Raw genomic sequence first — 13,925 nt, 5'->3', positions numbered from 1 at the left:
GTTGTATTGTAGATTGGACGGGTTGAACCACACTTCCTAGGTTGTTTTTTTCTGCTGTTCAATTTTTACATCTTTTAAAGTCCGCTTAGATGATATTTACAAAAGATATTATTATGTTAAAGTTAGTATGACGGCTTAGTTAGTAATCAATGCTGTGCATGTTATTTTAAAGTTATATATTAGACTTTTATATATAATAGTTTATGTAAATTTTTACTTTTTTATCTATCTAATCACGATCAAATCATGTTTTAATCTATATTAAGAAATTGATTTATTATTATTAATAGTCATTTTATAACTGGTTGATCCAAAGTGAATAACGTAAACAAGTTAGACAATATGTTTAAGAGTGATCGATCTTAGTCTAGAATAAATAATTCATAAGAGCTCGATCCAAAGAAATTTAGACTAAAAATATTAATTAAAGAATAATCAACTAAAAGAGAACTCGTAAAACGAGATTATATATATATATATATATATATATATATATATATATATATATATATATATATATATATATATATATATATATATATATATATATATATATATATATATATATATATATATATATATATATATATATATATATATATATATATATATATATAAAACTAATAGGATATTCACAGTTGTGTATACTATATTAAAAAAAATAAACATTTGCAATTTATGGTATAAAAGATTAAAATAATAATTATTTTCAATTTTTTTATATTTATATTTTTTATCTAGTAATTAATCATATTAAACCTTACGAAATATACAACCCTTTTATTTTTTGAACTACCCTCTAACTATAATCATTTTAACCATCTCCATTTAAGGGCATTGTCCTAGATAAATTGTTTTCTTCATTTGGCATTGAATAAAAAAAATTATGTTAAAATTCGACCAAACAAATATTTAAAATAAAATAAAAAGAAAAACATTTCATGTTATGTAAAGTACACTATTATCGGTGAACAAAAACGTCATTCAGAGTTTTATAAAAGTGGTCGCTAGCTTCTCTGTAACATTAGCCGTTGCTTCCTCTGTTCGAATCCACAGCAAGAGAAGAAGCAGAGACATGAAAGCCCCTTCTTCTCTTTTCCTCAAAGGCCACGTCTTTCCTTCCTCTTTTTTTCTCCTCACAAACACCCAACGTAAGTAACGCTTCACTCCTTCAATTTTGTTTAGATTTGTTCCAGCCCTCATATCTTAATTGAACCATTTCATGCTATAACTATTGCTGCAATGAACTTGAATCTGTTATTTTGTTGGGTTAGTTTGAGTTAATACACTTTAAAGAGTGTTGTTTGCTATTGGGTACATAATGCAGGGACACCTAATGTAAAAATGCACCCCATGTTGTACTTATGTAAAGCCATCCAAACTAATTCATATGAAATTTCCAATGGAAGCTATCATCCTACTGTTCAACACCCAACAGAAAAAAATACGATGGTATGTGATTATGTAGTATGAGCATATTGCTTAAGTATTATGTATATTTATGTATGTATGTGTATATTCCTTTTAATAGTGTCTTTGTGGTAATTTGGAAGAAAGATTTGCTAGTTTTACTGTTTGAAGGGATTTTTGAATTAGGAGAAGCCATCTAGGAAAACTGAATCTATTGGGGCATTTCAAAAGTTGCCCATAGTGATGCCATCAATTGACATTCTAGGATCCGCATTGAGAAAGGCGAGGAAGGTTTCTCCAACGAAAGGTACTTGGCTGAAATTATGTTCTTCGGTTCCTGGTTGATATTTGTGTTTACATCTTAAACCCTATGGTTGACATTGACTTTTAGTTTGCTTAAACTTTAGGAATTGCCAACATTGCGAAAAGGGAGAAAAACAAGGGTGCAAAGCAACTTGATGCATTGATGAAAGTATGTTTTTCACTTCTGAATATGTCATGCTTTGAGCTATAATTTGTATGCCAGTTTCTACTGTCCATTTTATAGGAAAAAGAATGTATCATAAGTTAATAGCGCAACTCTTGTTAGGAAATTGCTGTCCCCTTGAGGACCTATGTGCAGAGTTTTCCTAACAAAACAAATCTTCATCCTTATGAAAGATCTCTGATTGAGCTTACTCTTGGAGATGGATACTATGAAATGGTATGTTAGTAAAACAGTCTTGCAGTACTATACATGTTTTATAACTTCCACTAGTGCATTCCCTTTGTTATTACATGACATATAATAGTCTTATCATTATTTATCATTCCCAATGCTGCATGGATACATATTCTTGGATAATGGCTGCATTCATATAAATTGTTATTTTAGACTTTGTCTAATTTGTTTTTAAATATTTTTTACAGGTGCTACAGAAGGTAGATGGTTTAAGGAAGAGAGTAGTATCTGTTGGAAAGGAACATGCTTCACTTTGTGCTAAGGTTTATTTAGTAATTTACATTTGATCTTGATCTATTTCTTCGCTGGGTAATTATGTAGTTTTCATCATGCTGCTTGAAAGTATTATTTTATATGATATTTAGGAAGCCTTAATAGCAAAATTTGGAATATTTTATGCCAGGTCTTGATGTCAATACTAATTTGTTCTTGTTGAAGGTATGAAATTTTGTCTTCCCCAATGGCAAGATTTTATGCTATTTAACTTTTTTCAGAAAAAGAGATTTTTATATAATTTTTACAGTCTTCACTGCTTCATTATTAAAGTATGAGGTTTACTTATGTCACTATCTGTACCATCGTGTCAGCCTCAGCCTGTTACTTTTATGAGTTGAATTCTTTCGGATGGACTGTTCCAATGTCTCTTTACGTTATCATCTTTTAAATTGGTGATTTCTCTTTTATCCTTTGCTTTGCTAACATAATTGATTTATTTCATCTTGTAACAGTCTTCATCAAAGCGAGAAGCAGAGGAAAGGTTGAGTGAGGTGAGGTGTAGATCTTTTGAGGAATCATCTGCTTCCCAATTTTTCTGAAGATTTCAGTATGCACCATGATTTTATGCAGGGTCTTAAGAAAATTGAAGAGGTTTTTGCTCAAGAAAGAAAAGTTGTTGATGATTTGTTAGACATAGCTAAGGTATTCTGCATTTTCAGCAAATGAAATACTTAGGTTTTGACTGTGTTTTCTACAAACATACATATCAGGGTTCACAATTTGGGTGACCTGTGAAATTTAATTTTGTTTTCTCAAATAATAATTCATCAACTTAATTTATATCATCCAGCTGATAATGATAAATGTTACAGACTCTCAGAGCAATGCCAGTAATCAATTTGGAAATGCCAACTCTGTGTCTTGTTGGAGCTCCTAATGTAGGCAAATCTTCTTTGGTCCATGTACTCTCTACAGGCAAGCCTGAGGTATGCAACTAAATGCTATAATAATTCTTTGTTAAAACTGCATTAGCCTCTTTAAAAATCTGGGCTTGAATGGAATTGTTTATCCTACTAAATATCCTATCCATGTTTCCAATAAATGTACGTCTCTTTAAATTTCCTCCTTATTGGTGTGCCTAAAAGATTAAAAATACATGCGGTATCAATCAGGATACAACCACCTTGGTTTTAATTGTAACTAAGGATAAATATTTCTATATTGTTACTTGGTTGATCTGTGACCATTCCCAATGATTATGTGCTTGTGGTTCAGAAATGTTCGAGTGCCTTATGTTATACTTGTGCTTTTTCTTTCTCTTTTTCTCGAAGGAATGATTTTTACTAGACTGTGAGGTAACTTTGTATATATAATTTCCCTAACTAATCATATGTACAGTGAACCGATACTAAACTAAATTAAATCTTGACATATGTTGCTTCAAGCTTAAGCAAAACTTGTTAGTTGCTGAGTATTTATAGATTCCATCATCCACACTATTTCTCATCCTTTCTCCTTTGCTTTCTACCAAAAATTTCAGATTTGTAACTATCCCTTCACAACAAGAGGAATTCTTATGGGTCATATTATTTTTAACATTACGAAGTTTCAGGTTAGCAAATTTGTGAATTTTTATTTTGTTTTTAGAATTCTTTTCTCATTGTGAACTCCATATCATGCAATTGTAATTTTATACCTTGCACATCTGTAGGTTACAGATACTCCGGGCCTGCTGAGGAGGCATGATGGTAATTAACATTTCATTTGTTTATATCAGTTTTCTAGTTGTCCTGATTTTTCTTATTTGGTGAATGTTATATTTCCAAAGTTTTTCTTGGAGAATTTTTTTAGTCCATTGGTTTTAGGATCAGTTTTCCTAAGAGGAGGGGTATGGTATATATTATAATACTATGGGTTGTTGGAGGATCTTAGACCTCCTGTATCCTCTAAGTTAGCTCCAATAAATCACAGTTTGTGATTATGAATTAATTTTACTGTTGGTTTTGTTTTCCTTTTTATTTAGTTAAGCACAATCGTTCCCACCTTTTAATTTGTTTCTCTTGTTTGGATATTTAGAGGACAGGAATAATTTAGAAAAGTTGACTCTGGCCGTCCTTTCACACCTGCCAACAGCAGTTTTGTATGTCCATGACCTTTCGGGGGAGTGTGGGACCTCACCTTCCGATCAGGTGTGCTTCTTTGGCAACTGAATTATTAAAACTAAAAATAAGTGTGAAATATAAATCTTCTTCAAGTGGCTATAAAGATAGTTATCTGGTTCATTGCGTTCAAACTTAAAATGCATAAAAGACAATTTGCATTCAAGGTTTGAATCATGTAGTTATCTAGTCTACATAGGCTTAAGTTGGACTTATGGCTCCATAAGATTTAGATGCCAATGAAAGACTTGTGTTTGTGTTCAATTTCAGTGATTCTTCATTCTAATGTATTGTGGGGCTATCAATTTTCGGTTATTTATTATGTAATTACTTCCATAGAAAGCTATGAAAGGTATATCTAATAGCAGTCAGAAATAAAACAATAACGAAATTAGAGATGATGAAGCAATTGGGATGGACTCAAGTGAGGATGCTTGATATTCTGTGCTTCTCTTTATGGTCATCCGCTCCTATCCTTTTTTGATTTATGCATTCTACTGTAAAGGGGAAAAAATTAAGTGCTATGCCTTCTTTGAGAAAGTTCCTTTGTTAATGAGCTACGGTCTAAGTTATTGGATTCTTGTGCATTACAAAAAATGGGTTCATTAACCTTAACTTGGATGCATCACATGAGATTCTGTTGCTCTCGGTTCAATCATATAAAACTAATTGATCGCTACAACAATCAATTCAAATTGGACTGCAGCAAAATATCACCAACCTATTAAGATCTTTACGCTAGTTAAAAGTGGTTCCAAATTCAAGAGAGGAAAAACATTTTACAATTCTTATCTTTGAAGAATTTTATTAAAGCTATTTAATGTCTTTAAACTTAAAGGACTCGATAAATGATGAAGAGTACCAACACATCCATGCTGACAGTATTTAAGATTACAATGTGAAGTATATACTGGAAAAAGGGATAAGATAGGGATATAGAATGGGAGCTGGATATTTATTTCAGTTCAGCTACTTCTACCCAGGTAACTATTGGTGCAATTTTTTTTTTCACAGCTCAACATGTGTTTGTTTTCTTGGACGGTTTTACATGCATTATAGACAAAAAGATAGCCATTTCAGGTAGTTGGGAAATGAAAAAACTAGCCATTATAAGCTAAAAGAGGCCACTGTATGGGGTTGATGGACATCTGTTCTTGGTCTGTTCCTTGTGTATTAAGCGCTACTTCCTTCCATTCTTGCTTGTGTAGCACTGTGCTTACTCTAGCTTTGGGTAGAAAATTAAACAGTTGAAAAGGTTGGTCCTAACACAATGTTATTATTCTCAAATTGTGACACATTGCTGGCTTATGGTTGTCTATGTGTAATTGTGTACTTCAGTTTAGTGGAGAAACCTTGCCATCCCATTGGGTAATTGTTGGCAAATGGGAATTTATGTGTATAATTAATTTGAATATTTTTTCACAGAAAGACAAGCTTTTTGGTTATAACTTTTGTCTATTACATTCAATTTATGACGGTTGGTTATATGCAGTTTTCAATATACAAAGAACTCAGAGAAAGGTTCACTGGGCATTTATGGGTTGATGTCGTGTCAAAATGTGATCTGTTGAAGACTTCTCCTGTGGTCTATGCAACAGATGAGCCGCATCCCTTACAATCTGAGCTTGAGAACTACCGGAAATCAGGTCCTGATGGAGCTATTAATGTATCTGTGAAAACACGAGAAGGGCTACTTGAGGTGAGGAAAATCTATTCTTATTTTAACATTTTGACTAGAATCTCTTATATGATGGGTGTATGTTAGAATAACGCCATAGAATTAGCTAAACAATGACCACATTGAAGCTGGTTTATGGAATTCTTTACTTGTGAAACAATAAAAACTTATGATATTATTCTAGATGTGCTGAAAGTCTTGCAGAATCTCAGCCTACCAAATCATAACCACTTTTTCCCCTAATAAATCACTCTTTTATGAACAGAAAACTTCTAATGATAGCCATAGTGGCACTCTTTGTGCTCCATCCCATTTTTTAGTGCATAATGCATCCTTTTGAGGCAACTGCTAATCTCTTTGGCATGATGCAAAGCCATTTCCCTCGCGTGGGTTTGAAATATGCTCAATCACATTATATATATATATATATATATATATATATATATATATATATATATATATATATGTATGTATGTATGTATGTATTTGAACTAAAATTATGTGTCTTGATGGATTTCAATGAAATTATTTAACTGAAATCTAACTGTACTATGGATTCTGATAAAGGAAGTTACTGTCAGTTAAGAATTTCCTATTTATAGGTAACAGAGAATGAGCTTGTTGATCAATAAGCGTTGTGTTGCTTATGTTGTGTAGTTGAAGCAGAGAGTGCATGAACTGCTTAATTTACAGATGGAGAAGATAATAGATACAACTAAAAGCCAGGAGAACTGAGAAGTGCCACTCCAGTAAGGTTGAAATCCTAATTTGTGATGGAACTTCCTGGTCAAATAGGTATTCTGAAACCTTCACGAGCCTGAATATCTGCTAAAATAATTATGCAGCTATGTGGCCAGTCTAAACATGAAGAGAAGCAAAGGCTTCATTACTTCTCTTCAAGCAATTCAGCATTGTACAGTATTTGAGTGGTAGGCTCAGCCTAGGAATTTTCCAGAAAATGTTTGGTGGGGAAGATCATGTTCCCATATTGAACCTTCTTGAAGAAACAAGAAATGGTTTTTTTTATCAATTTTCCAGTCCTTTAGTTCTTATTGCCTGCAAGCTTGATGTATCTTAACATTTTAAGGCCCTATCGTAAGAAGTCATCATAAATTGGTTAATGTTAAAATCTGACTTGATATAGTAACTGAGATTTATTATAATGTATTGATATATTCACAATTCTTATAGGATTGATTCTTATTTACACTAACCATAATTCTGATTAGTTAGGAAACAAATCATAGGATTAAGAAATATGGTAATTTATCCTAAAGATAAAGAGGAAATAGAGAAACAAATCATAAAACTGTGTTTCTCATGTATACAAAAAGTTGTTTTATTAGAAAAAAAAATGAAATTTATGTTTTTCAAAAGAATGACCACATTGAAGCTTGTTTATGCAATTCTTTATTTGTGTTTTGGCATCCATGTAATTTTTGTTTGAGAAGGGTTTTGAGCTAGCTTCTAATTTTTTCCTAAATGAAAAACTTGTTTGATGTTAATAAGAGTGTTCGATAAGCAAACTTTTTCATTAGCTTGTAATATGTTTTGAGACGTTACTAGAAGCAATATTATTTAAAACATTATTAACCTCTAATAATTTTTTTTATCCTTAAGCTATTTAATGAATTTCCCTTTTAATAATTTTTTGTATTAGATATGTTTATGTCATGTCTCATTAAATGCACCCTAAAGCCACCTGTTTGCTCTCATAAATGCACCCACGTCACTTGCTCAGATGCATTAAAAATGCACTTAACATTCCATGCTTTAACGCCAAGTGTCATAGTAGAAACTTCGGAAGTCAGTTAGTGGAGTGCAGGTGTCAACAGGAGAGTGCACGACCGTTCGAAAGCAGGGTAAACAAAATGATTTTCTGAAAACGCTACTCACTCTCCTGCATGCACCTTCTCCTTCCTAAACTCAGACCTCCATTTTTCTCCTCATTCTCTCTAGAAACCTCCTCCTTCTCTCTACTGAAACTCATCATCTCTTCTCCGTTCATCATTCAGAAACCATAGAAGTCCTCCCGGCGTCATAAGCTTCAATTTGAACCGAACAGATCCAGACTCTGAAACTGGTAAGTTCTCGTTTCTGGTCGTTCGTTCTTGGGTTACATGCAAAACCCAGTTTTGGGTGCATGCAGGGATACCATCTAAGTTCTTCTTTATTTTTATGGTTAGACTTAATCGTTGGGGATAGAAAGCTGTAGTTGAACGAAAACAAAATCATACCCTTAGGACGTTCACTACTGATCCAGGTAAGGGAAGCTTATTTGATTTAATTCGTATGTTTGTCTTGTACTGTATGAACGTTATGTGTGACGCATGAATTATAATCTGTGTTATTTGATTTTTGATTATATGATTATGATTATGAGTTGATGTATGAGAAACATGAAATGGACTATGATATGAGTATTTGAAAGTATGAAAGTTTATGCTGAGAAATGAGTATAATGTAATGAAACTGTGAATATGAATTTCCTATGATAATGAACGTTCGTCATTGAACGGTCCTTGACCGTTCGGTGCTGTTAGTAAACTTCTTTGAATTGAATTCTTTCATTTGGAAAGATTTCTAGTTGAGGACGAACGCCCTCTTGTATTAAGTGCTACGTTTGAGCGTTCGGTCAAACGTAGATGCCCTGAGTGTTATGTGAGAAATTGAGAAGCTTGTAAAAATAAATTCGTACACTTAGTCATTCTTAAAAACCTAACTTCCTCATATCTTATTATTATATTAATTTCTATTTCTATTATCAGTTCGAATCAGTGATGGGTCTCGACCCAAAACGTACGTTATGAGTGGCGCTCGGTCTTATATCGAAGGCTCGTCCTTGCCTTTAATTACCAAACGGGTGGAAATAGCTTTCGTCCAAATTTCAGTAACTCCGTGTACCACATTTGGTCATTGACTGGCAGTTGGTTTTTATAATTGAATTATTCTCGGTATGGTCATTTAATCGTCTTGAGGTATCTTTATCCATTTGGATGCGGCCTAGAGTCCTTGTACTTAACTTATTCTGAGTATTGATCGGATCGTTCTAGAGTCAGTTTCATTCAACTGATTCGAGTGGTAATGACATTCGTCAATTGATATGTGTCGGTTTTATTCTGTTCTGAAACGAGTGTCTCTCGATCTCAGTTTTAACGTTCGTCCTCATTATGAAGAGGGCTGAACGCTCGTCATTTTAAGTAATTGGAACGGATGATAAAAATGATATTAAAGTGAAAAAGTATAAAGAATGAACAGTATATGAGAGGAATTGATGGTTGTGGATTTTGAACGAGCGTTCCAGGGAGGAACGACTCTTGGATGAAAGTTGAGTTTTGTAAAGTATGAATGTGGTAAGCTTAGCTAGCGGTTCATCCTGATGTTCCGTGAGTGCTCGTTCTCAAGTAGAGAGGAATATGTCATGTGTGGGAACGACAGGAGGTCTTAGTCCATAACTGTAACTTGGACGGAACAGACTAACCTCGGGTGGTAGCTGATGAAAATTCCAGTTACTATATCACCGGGTGCACGAACGTCGTAGCTTAGAATTCATACGGTCCGGACAGTCAGTCTAGTATCAAGAATTGATTGAGTTAAAGAATTGATTTAATTATATGTTGTGAACTATTTAATATGTTTGATGTGCTATGAAATGCATGTTATTACTTGAATTAAATTCAATAAGCTTACCCTTCGTTTTCATTGTGTTGTCCATCGTCTTTGTACGTCCGTCCTGTCTGTGCAATGATCATCCGTGTGGATGTGAGCAAAGGGAGAGGCGTCGCTTGAGGAAACGCTGGAAGAAGAAATTTTGGAGGAAGCAAACCTCGTGGATGTGGAAGTGAAGGCCGAACAGTAGACCGTTCGGTTGGCTGCTTAGTTCAGTTATTAGCTTGCTGTATTAGAGTGACTCTCCTTTTCTTTTGAGTAATTTTGACCGATTCGGTATTTCCATTTTGTAAACCATTCGGTCATTTCTGTTTATTAAACGCCTTTAACAATTGTAAAGTTAGGTAAGGCCGTTCGGCCATTAGCATGCTTTATCTCTTTATTTGTAAGACTGAATTGATATATTAATATATGTGAATATTCTATTTTATATGGTTTATTACTGTATTTTATGGGATGTTACAGTTTATAAACACACATATATCGTTATAAATTATTGATAATTTTACATTATTTTAAATTTCGTTAAAAAAATATAGACTAAGATTAATAATAGAATACGTAATATTAAAAATAATTAATTGAAAGAAATATATATAAGTGATTGTTTAAAAATTAATATGCCTTTTTTTTATATATTTATAAGCTACTTTAAAAGGTAACTTTACAAATAATATTTTTTTTTTATAACATAAGTTTTAAAAAATACTAAAATAAAAGTTAATAATAATAATAATTTTTTATATTTTCTTTAGATAATAATTATTGTAACATCTCAAAATATAGTAATTACCATAAATTAGAATTAATTACAATTAACAGTTAAAACATGCAGTTTTATACTAATCACGAAAAAAAATTACAAAGCCGAACGTTCTTACGTACATGGGTAAAATACCATGCAGCAGTATTTCAAAATTTAATGACGAACGATTTTACAAACTTTAACCGAACGTCCAAAATCTAGCAGAACATAAAAACTACAACTAACGAGCGCTCTAGGGCTCGTCTTTAACCTCTACTTCAACCAGATTGGCGTCCTCCAAATTTTCTTCTTCTCGCGCTTCTTCAAGCAACGCCTCTCCGTCTGCTCACATCCACACGGATGATCATTGCATAGACAAGACGAACGTTCAAGGACGAACGACAACACAAGGAAAGAGACACAGGGTAAGCTTAAGTAATTTAATTCATACAACCCATATAACAATTTAACATAAGCAATTAACATACAAGACATATAACAATACATCAAAGCATAGAATAAATCATCCAAACTCTCATAAGACCAACCATCCGGACTGTATGAATCCATGTAACTACAGGCGTTCGTTCACTCGGGTGGTGTGATAACTGGAAACACTCATCAGCTGCCACCCGAGGTTAGCCCTATCAGTCCCAAGTACTCAGTAGGACTAGGACCTCCTGCCATTCCCACACATGACCTACTCCCCTCTAAGTGAGGACGAGCACTCACGGAATATCAGGATGACAGCCATCAGCAATTTTACCATGGTCATACTATACAACTTATCACATTCAAATCAGAGAGACGTTCCTCCTTGGAACGCTCGTTCAAATTCCAAAATCATAATTTCATCTCATATATGGTTCGCACATTTTATAATTCCCTCAAAATCACATTTTCATTCTTAGTTCCATTTCCCTAAAAAGACGAGCGTTCAGCCCCCTTCATAATGAGGACGAACGTTAATATGATACCGAGAGACACTCGTTTCTGACAGAAGAAAAACGAACGTCTTTCCGAGGACGAACGTTGTGACCACTTGAATCAACTAAATGGACTGACTCTAGAGCGATTTAACTGATACTTAGAATAATTTAATTTCAAGGACATTAGATTGAATCCAAATGAATAAAGACATCATAAGACTTTTAGATATTAAAACGGATACGAATTTATAAAAGGTACTACCCGCCAGTCAATGACCGAACGCGGTAGCGGATATAAAGTTACTGTTTGGACGAACGCTAATTAGCTTTATGGACGAACGCTATTTCCATTCAGGACGAACGCTATTATCGCTCGTTGCAATTTACGAAAAGGACGAGCGTTCGGTCTGAGACCGAGCGCCACTTAGGACGAACGCTCGATACAAGACCGAGAGCCCATTTGGACGAACGCTCAGTAGATGACCGAACACTAATTAGAACGAACGCTCGATATAAGACCGAGCGTTACGAATCTGAATTCAATTATTTAAAATCGTTGGACACCACTAGGATGAGCCGAACGCTCCAACCTAGACTTTCACAAGAGGACGCTCGTTTTTAAGCCGAATCCTTTCCAAATGAAAGAACTCTTATTCTAAATCATTTTCAGGAAAAGCCGAACGGTAGAAGACCGTTCGATGACGAGCGTGCATTATCAAAGTAAGGACTCTTATATTTTCCAGATTTTTCATCTACAATAACTTCACATTTTACATACGATTCATATCTTATAATTTATTCCCACCATAAATCTCATACATTACAGAATTCATATTATCATACATAACTTACAGAAATCATCCATTTTCCAATTCATACATTTCAGTCTCAACATACAGTTCATACAATATCACTCATACACAACCAGTACAACAGGGTTCATTCAATCACAGTTAAACATCATGCATTTCATACATCCAGTACACTTCATGCTTTCATACACATTTTACAGTATCAATTAAATTACTAAAGCTTCCCTTACCTGGTCTAGCAGTGAACTTCCAAATACAATGGCTTTTTGACTCGTCCAACTAGGGTTTTTCTACACTCAACGTGCTTCTCAAATGTTTCACTAATTCTAACCAAAAGAAACGTAGGAGAACTTAGTTTATATTCTAACATGCAGCTGTACCAGGGTCCGCATGTAACTCAGAAAGGAACGTTTAGAGTTTGAGAACTTACCGGTTACAGAACTCTAAAGCGTTCGGTTCCAGTGAGAGCTCACGACGCCGTGAATGGTCCTACGGTTTCTGAAATGGAATCGGAGAGGTTGGTGGTGAGTTATCTTAGAGAGAAGATGAAGGAGTTTTAGAGAGAAGTTGGAGAAGAAGAAAAGCAAGAGTTTCGTGAGGAAGAAGGTGAATGCAGGGAATGATGGGAAGTGTTTTCAGAGAAACCATTTTTCTCCCCCACGTCAAACGGACATGCATTCCCGTACTGCCACCTGGTTCCCACTACAGATTTTAGAAACTTCTAACGTGACAGATGGCGTCAGCGCATGCAGAGGGTGATTTCCCTTTCCACGCAGGACGAACGTCCATTCTCCTGATGCCACTTGTTCTCAACTACCTATTTTCAAATGTTCCGGACGTGACACTTGGCAGATGCATGCTGAGTGAGTGTGAGTGCGTTTTGACGTGGCACGGTGCAATTAATGATGATCAGAGTGTGGGATTTGGTGCGTTAAATATTCAGGGTTTCACAATTATTAACACCCATTAAATATTCATATCCATTATCAATATATATTCATTAAAAATATTTATTTAATAATTTTATCTCAAATATCCACAAGTAGATAAATATTTTTTTTCATCCGTATGTGGATAAGAGAAAAGAAAAGGAAGACGCTGCAATGCAAATATGAGAAATGTAATAGGTTCTGCGAATTAAAGCAGTGTGTATTGAAAAAGTAGTGAGGTGTGCTGATATAAAGAAGAAGGCTTTTCGTACCAAAATCTCTTGGAAGAGAAAGAAAACTTAATAAAAATATTAAAACAAAGCAAACAAACATTTTTATTTAATTATCCTTTTAATATTGTTTTTTATTTGTTTAAAACAAAAAAGTTAAAACATACTTTAGTATTTTGTTTATTATTTATTTATATTTTTATATTTTATATTTTCTTAATTTCACTTTTTTTTTCTTTACTTCTTTAAATGTATTTTTCATTTATTCATTAATTATATTTTATCATACTTTTGTATTATTATCATAAGACCAAATTGGATGTTGTAATATAACTATTTTAAATTTTGTATTTAGTATATAATATATTATCTTATCTTAATATATATTATCTTATCTTAATAGGTATTTTCGTACCTTAATATTAAA

At 33.6% G+C, this 13,925-nt stretch overlaps 1 protein-coding gene across 2 annotated transcripts; it reads left to right on the top strand.

The window, feature by feature from the left end:
• The first annotated feature begins 986 nt into the window (after nucleotides 1-986).
• LOC108332502 (uncharacterized) lies at nucleotides 987-7,331 on the top strand. 2 transcript variants are annotated; one of them, XM_017567799.2, is made up of 15 exons: nucleotides 987-1,151; nucleotides 1,328-1,452; nucleotides 1,597-1,717; nucleotides 1,818-1,882; nucleotides 2,000-2,113; nucleotides 2,320-2,394; nucleotides 2,860-2,898; nucleotides 2,978-3,049; nucleotides 3,220-3,333; nucleotides 3,888-3,959; nucleotides 4,059-4,095; nucleotides 4,424-4,536; nucleotides 5,999-6,205; nucleotides 6,842-6,938; nucleotides 7,030-7,331. In XM_017567799.2, exons 1-14 carry the CDS (start codon nucleotides 1,076-1,078, stop codon nucleotides 6,917-6,919), a joined length of 1,308 nt encoding a protein of 435 aa, XP_017423288.1. In that variant the 5' UTR covers nucleotides 987-1,075; the 3' UTR covers nucleotides 6,920-6,938; nucleotides 7,030-7,331. The 2 variants fall into 2 exon arrangements, with proteins under 2 accessions (XP_017423288.1, XP_052727025.1); XM_052871065.1 differs by lacking the exon at nucleotides 7,030-7,331 and having other exon boundaries at nucleotides 6,787-6,893.
• Nucleotides 7,332-13,925: the final 6,594 nt, after the last annotated feature.

The sequence above is a fragment of the Vigna angularis genome, chromosome 11 (genome assembly GCF_016808095.1).
Source record: "Vigna angularis cultivar LongXiaoDou No.4 chromosome 11, ASM1680809v1, whole genome shotgun sequence".
In the NCBI taxonomy this organism is placed as follows: domain Eukaryota; kingdom Viridiplantae; phylum Streptophyta; class Magnoliopsida; order Fabales; family Fabaceae; genus Vigna; species Vigna angularis.
This window is presented reverse-complemented; position numbering and strand designations above follow the sequence as displayed.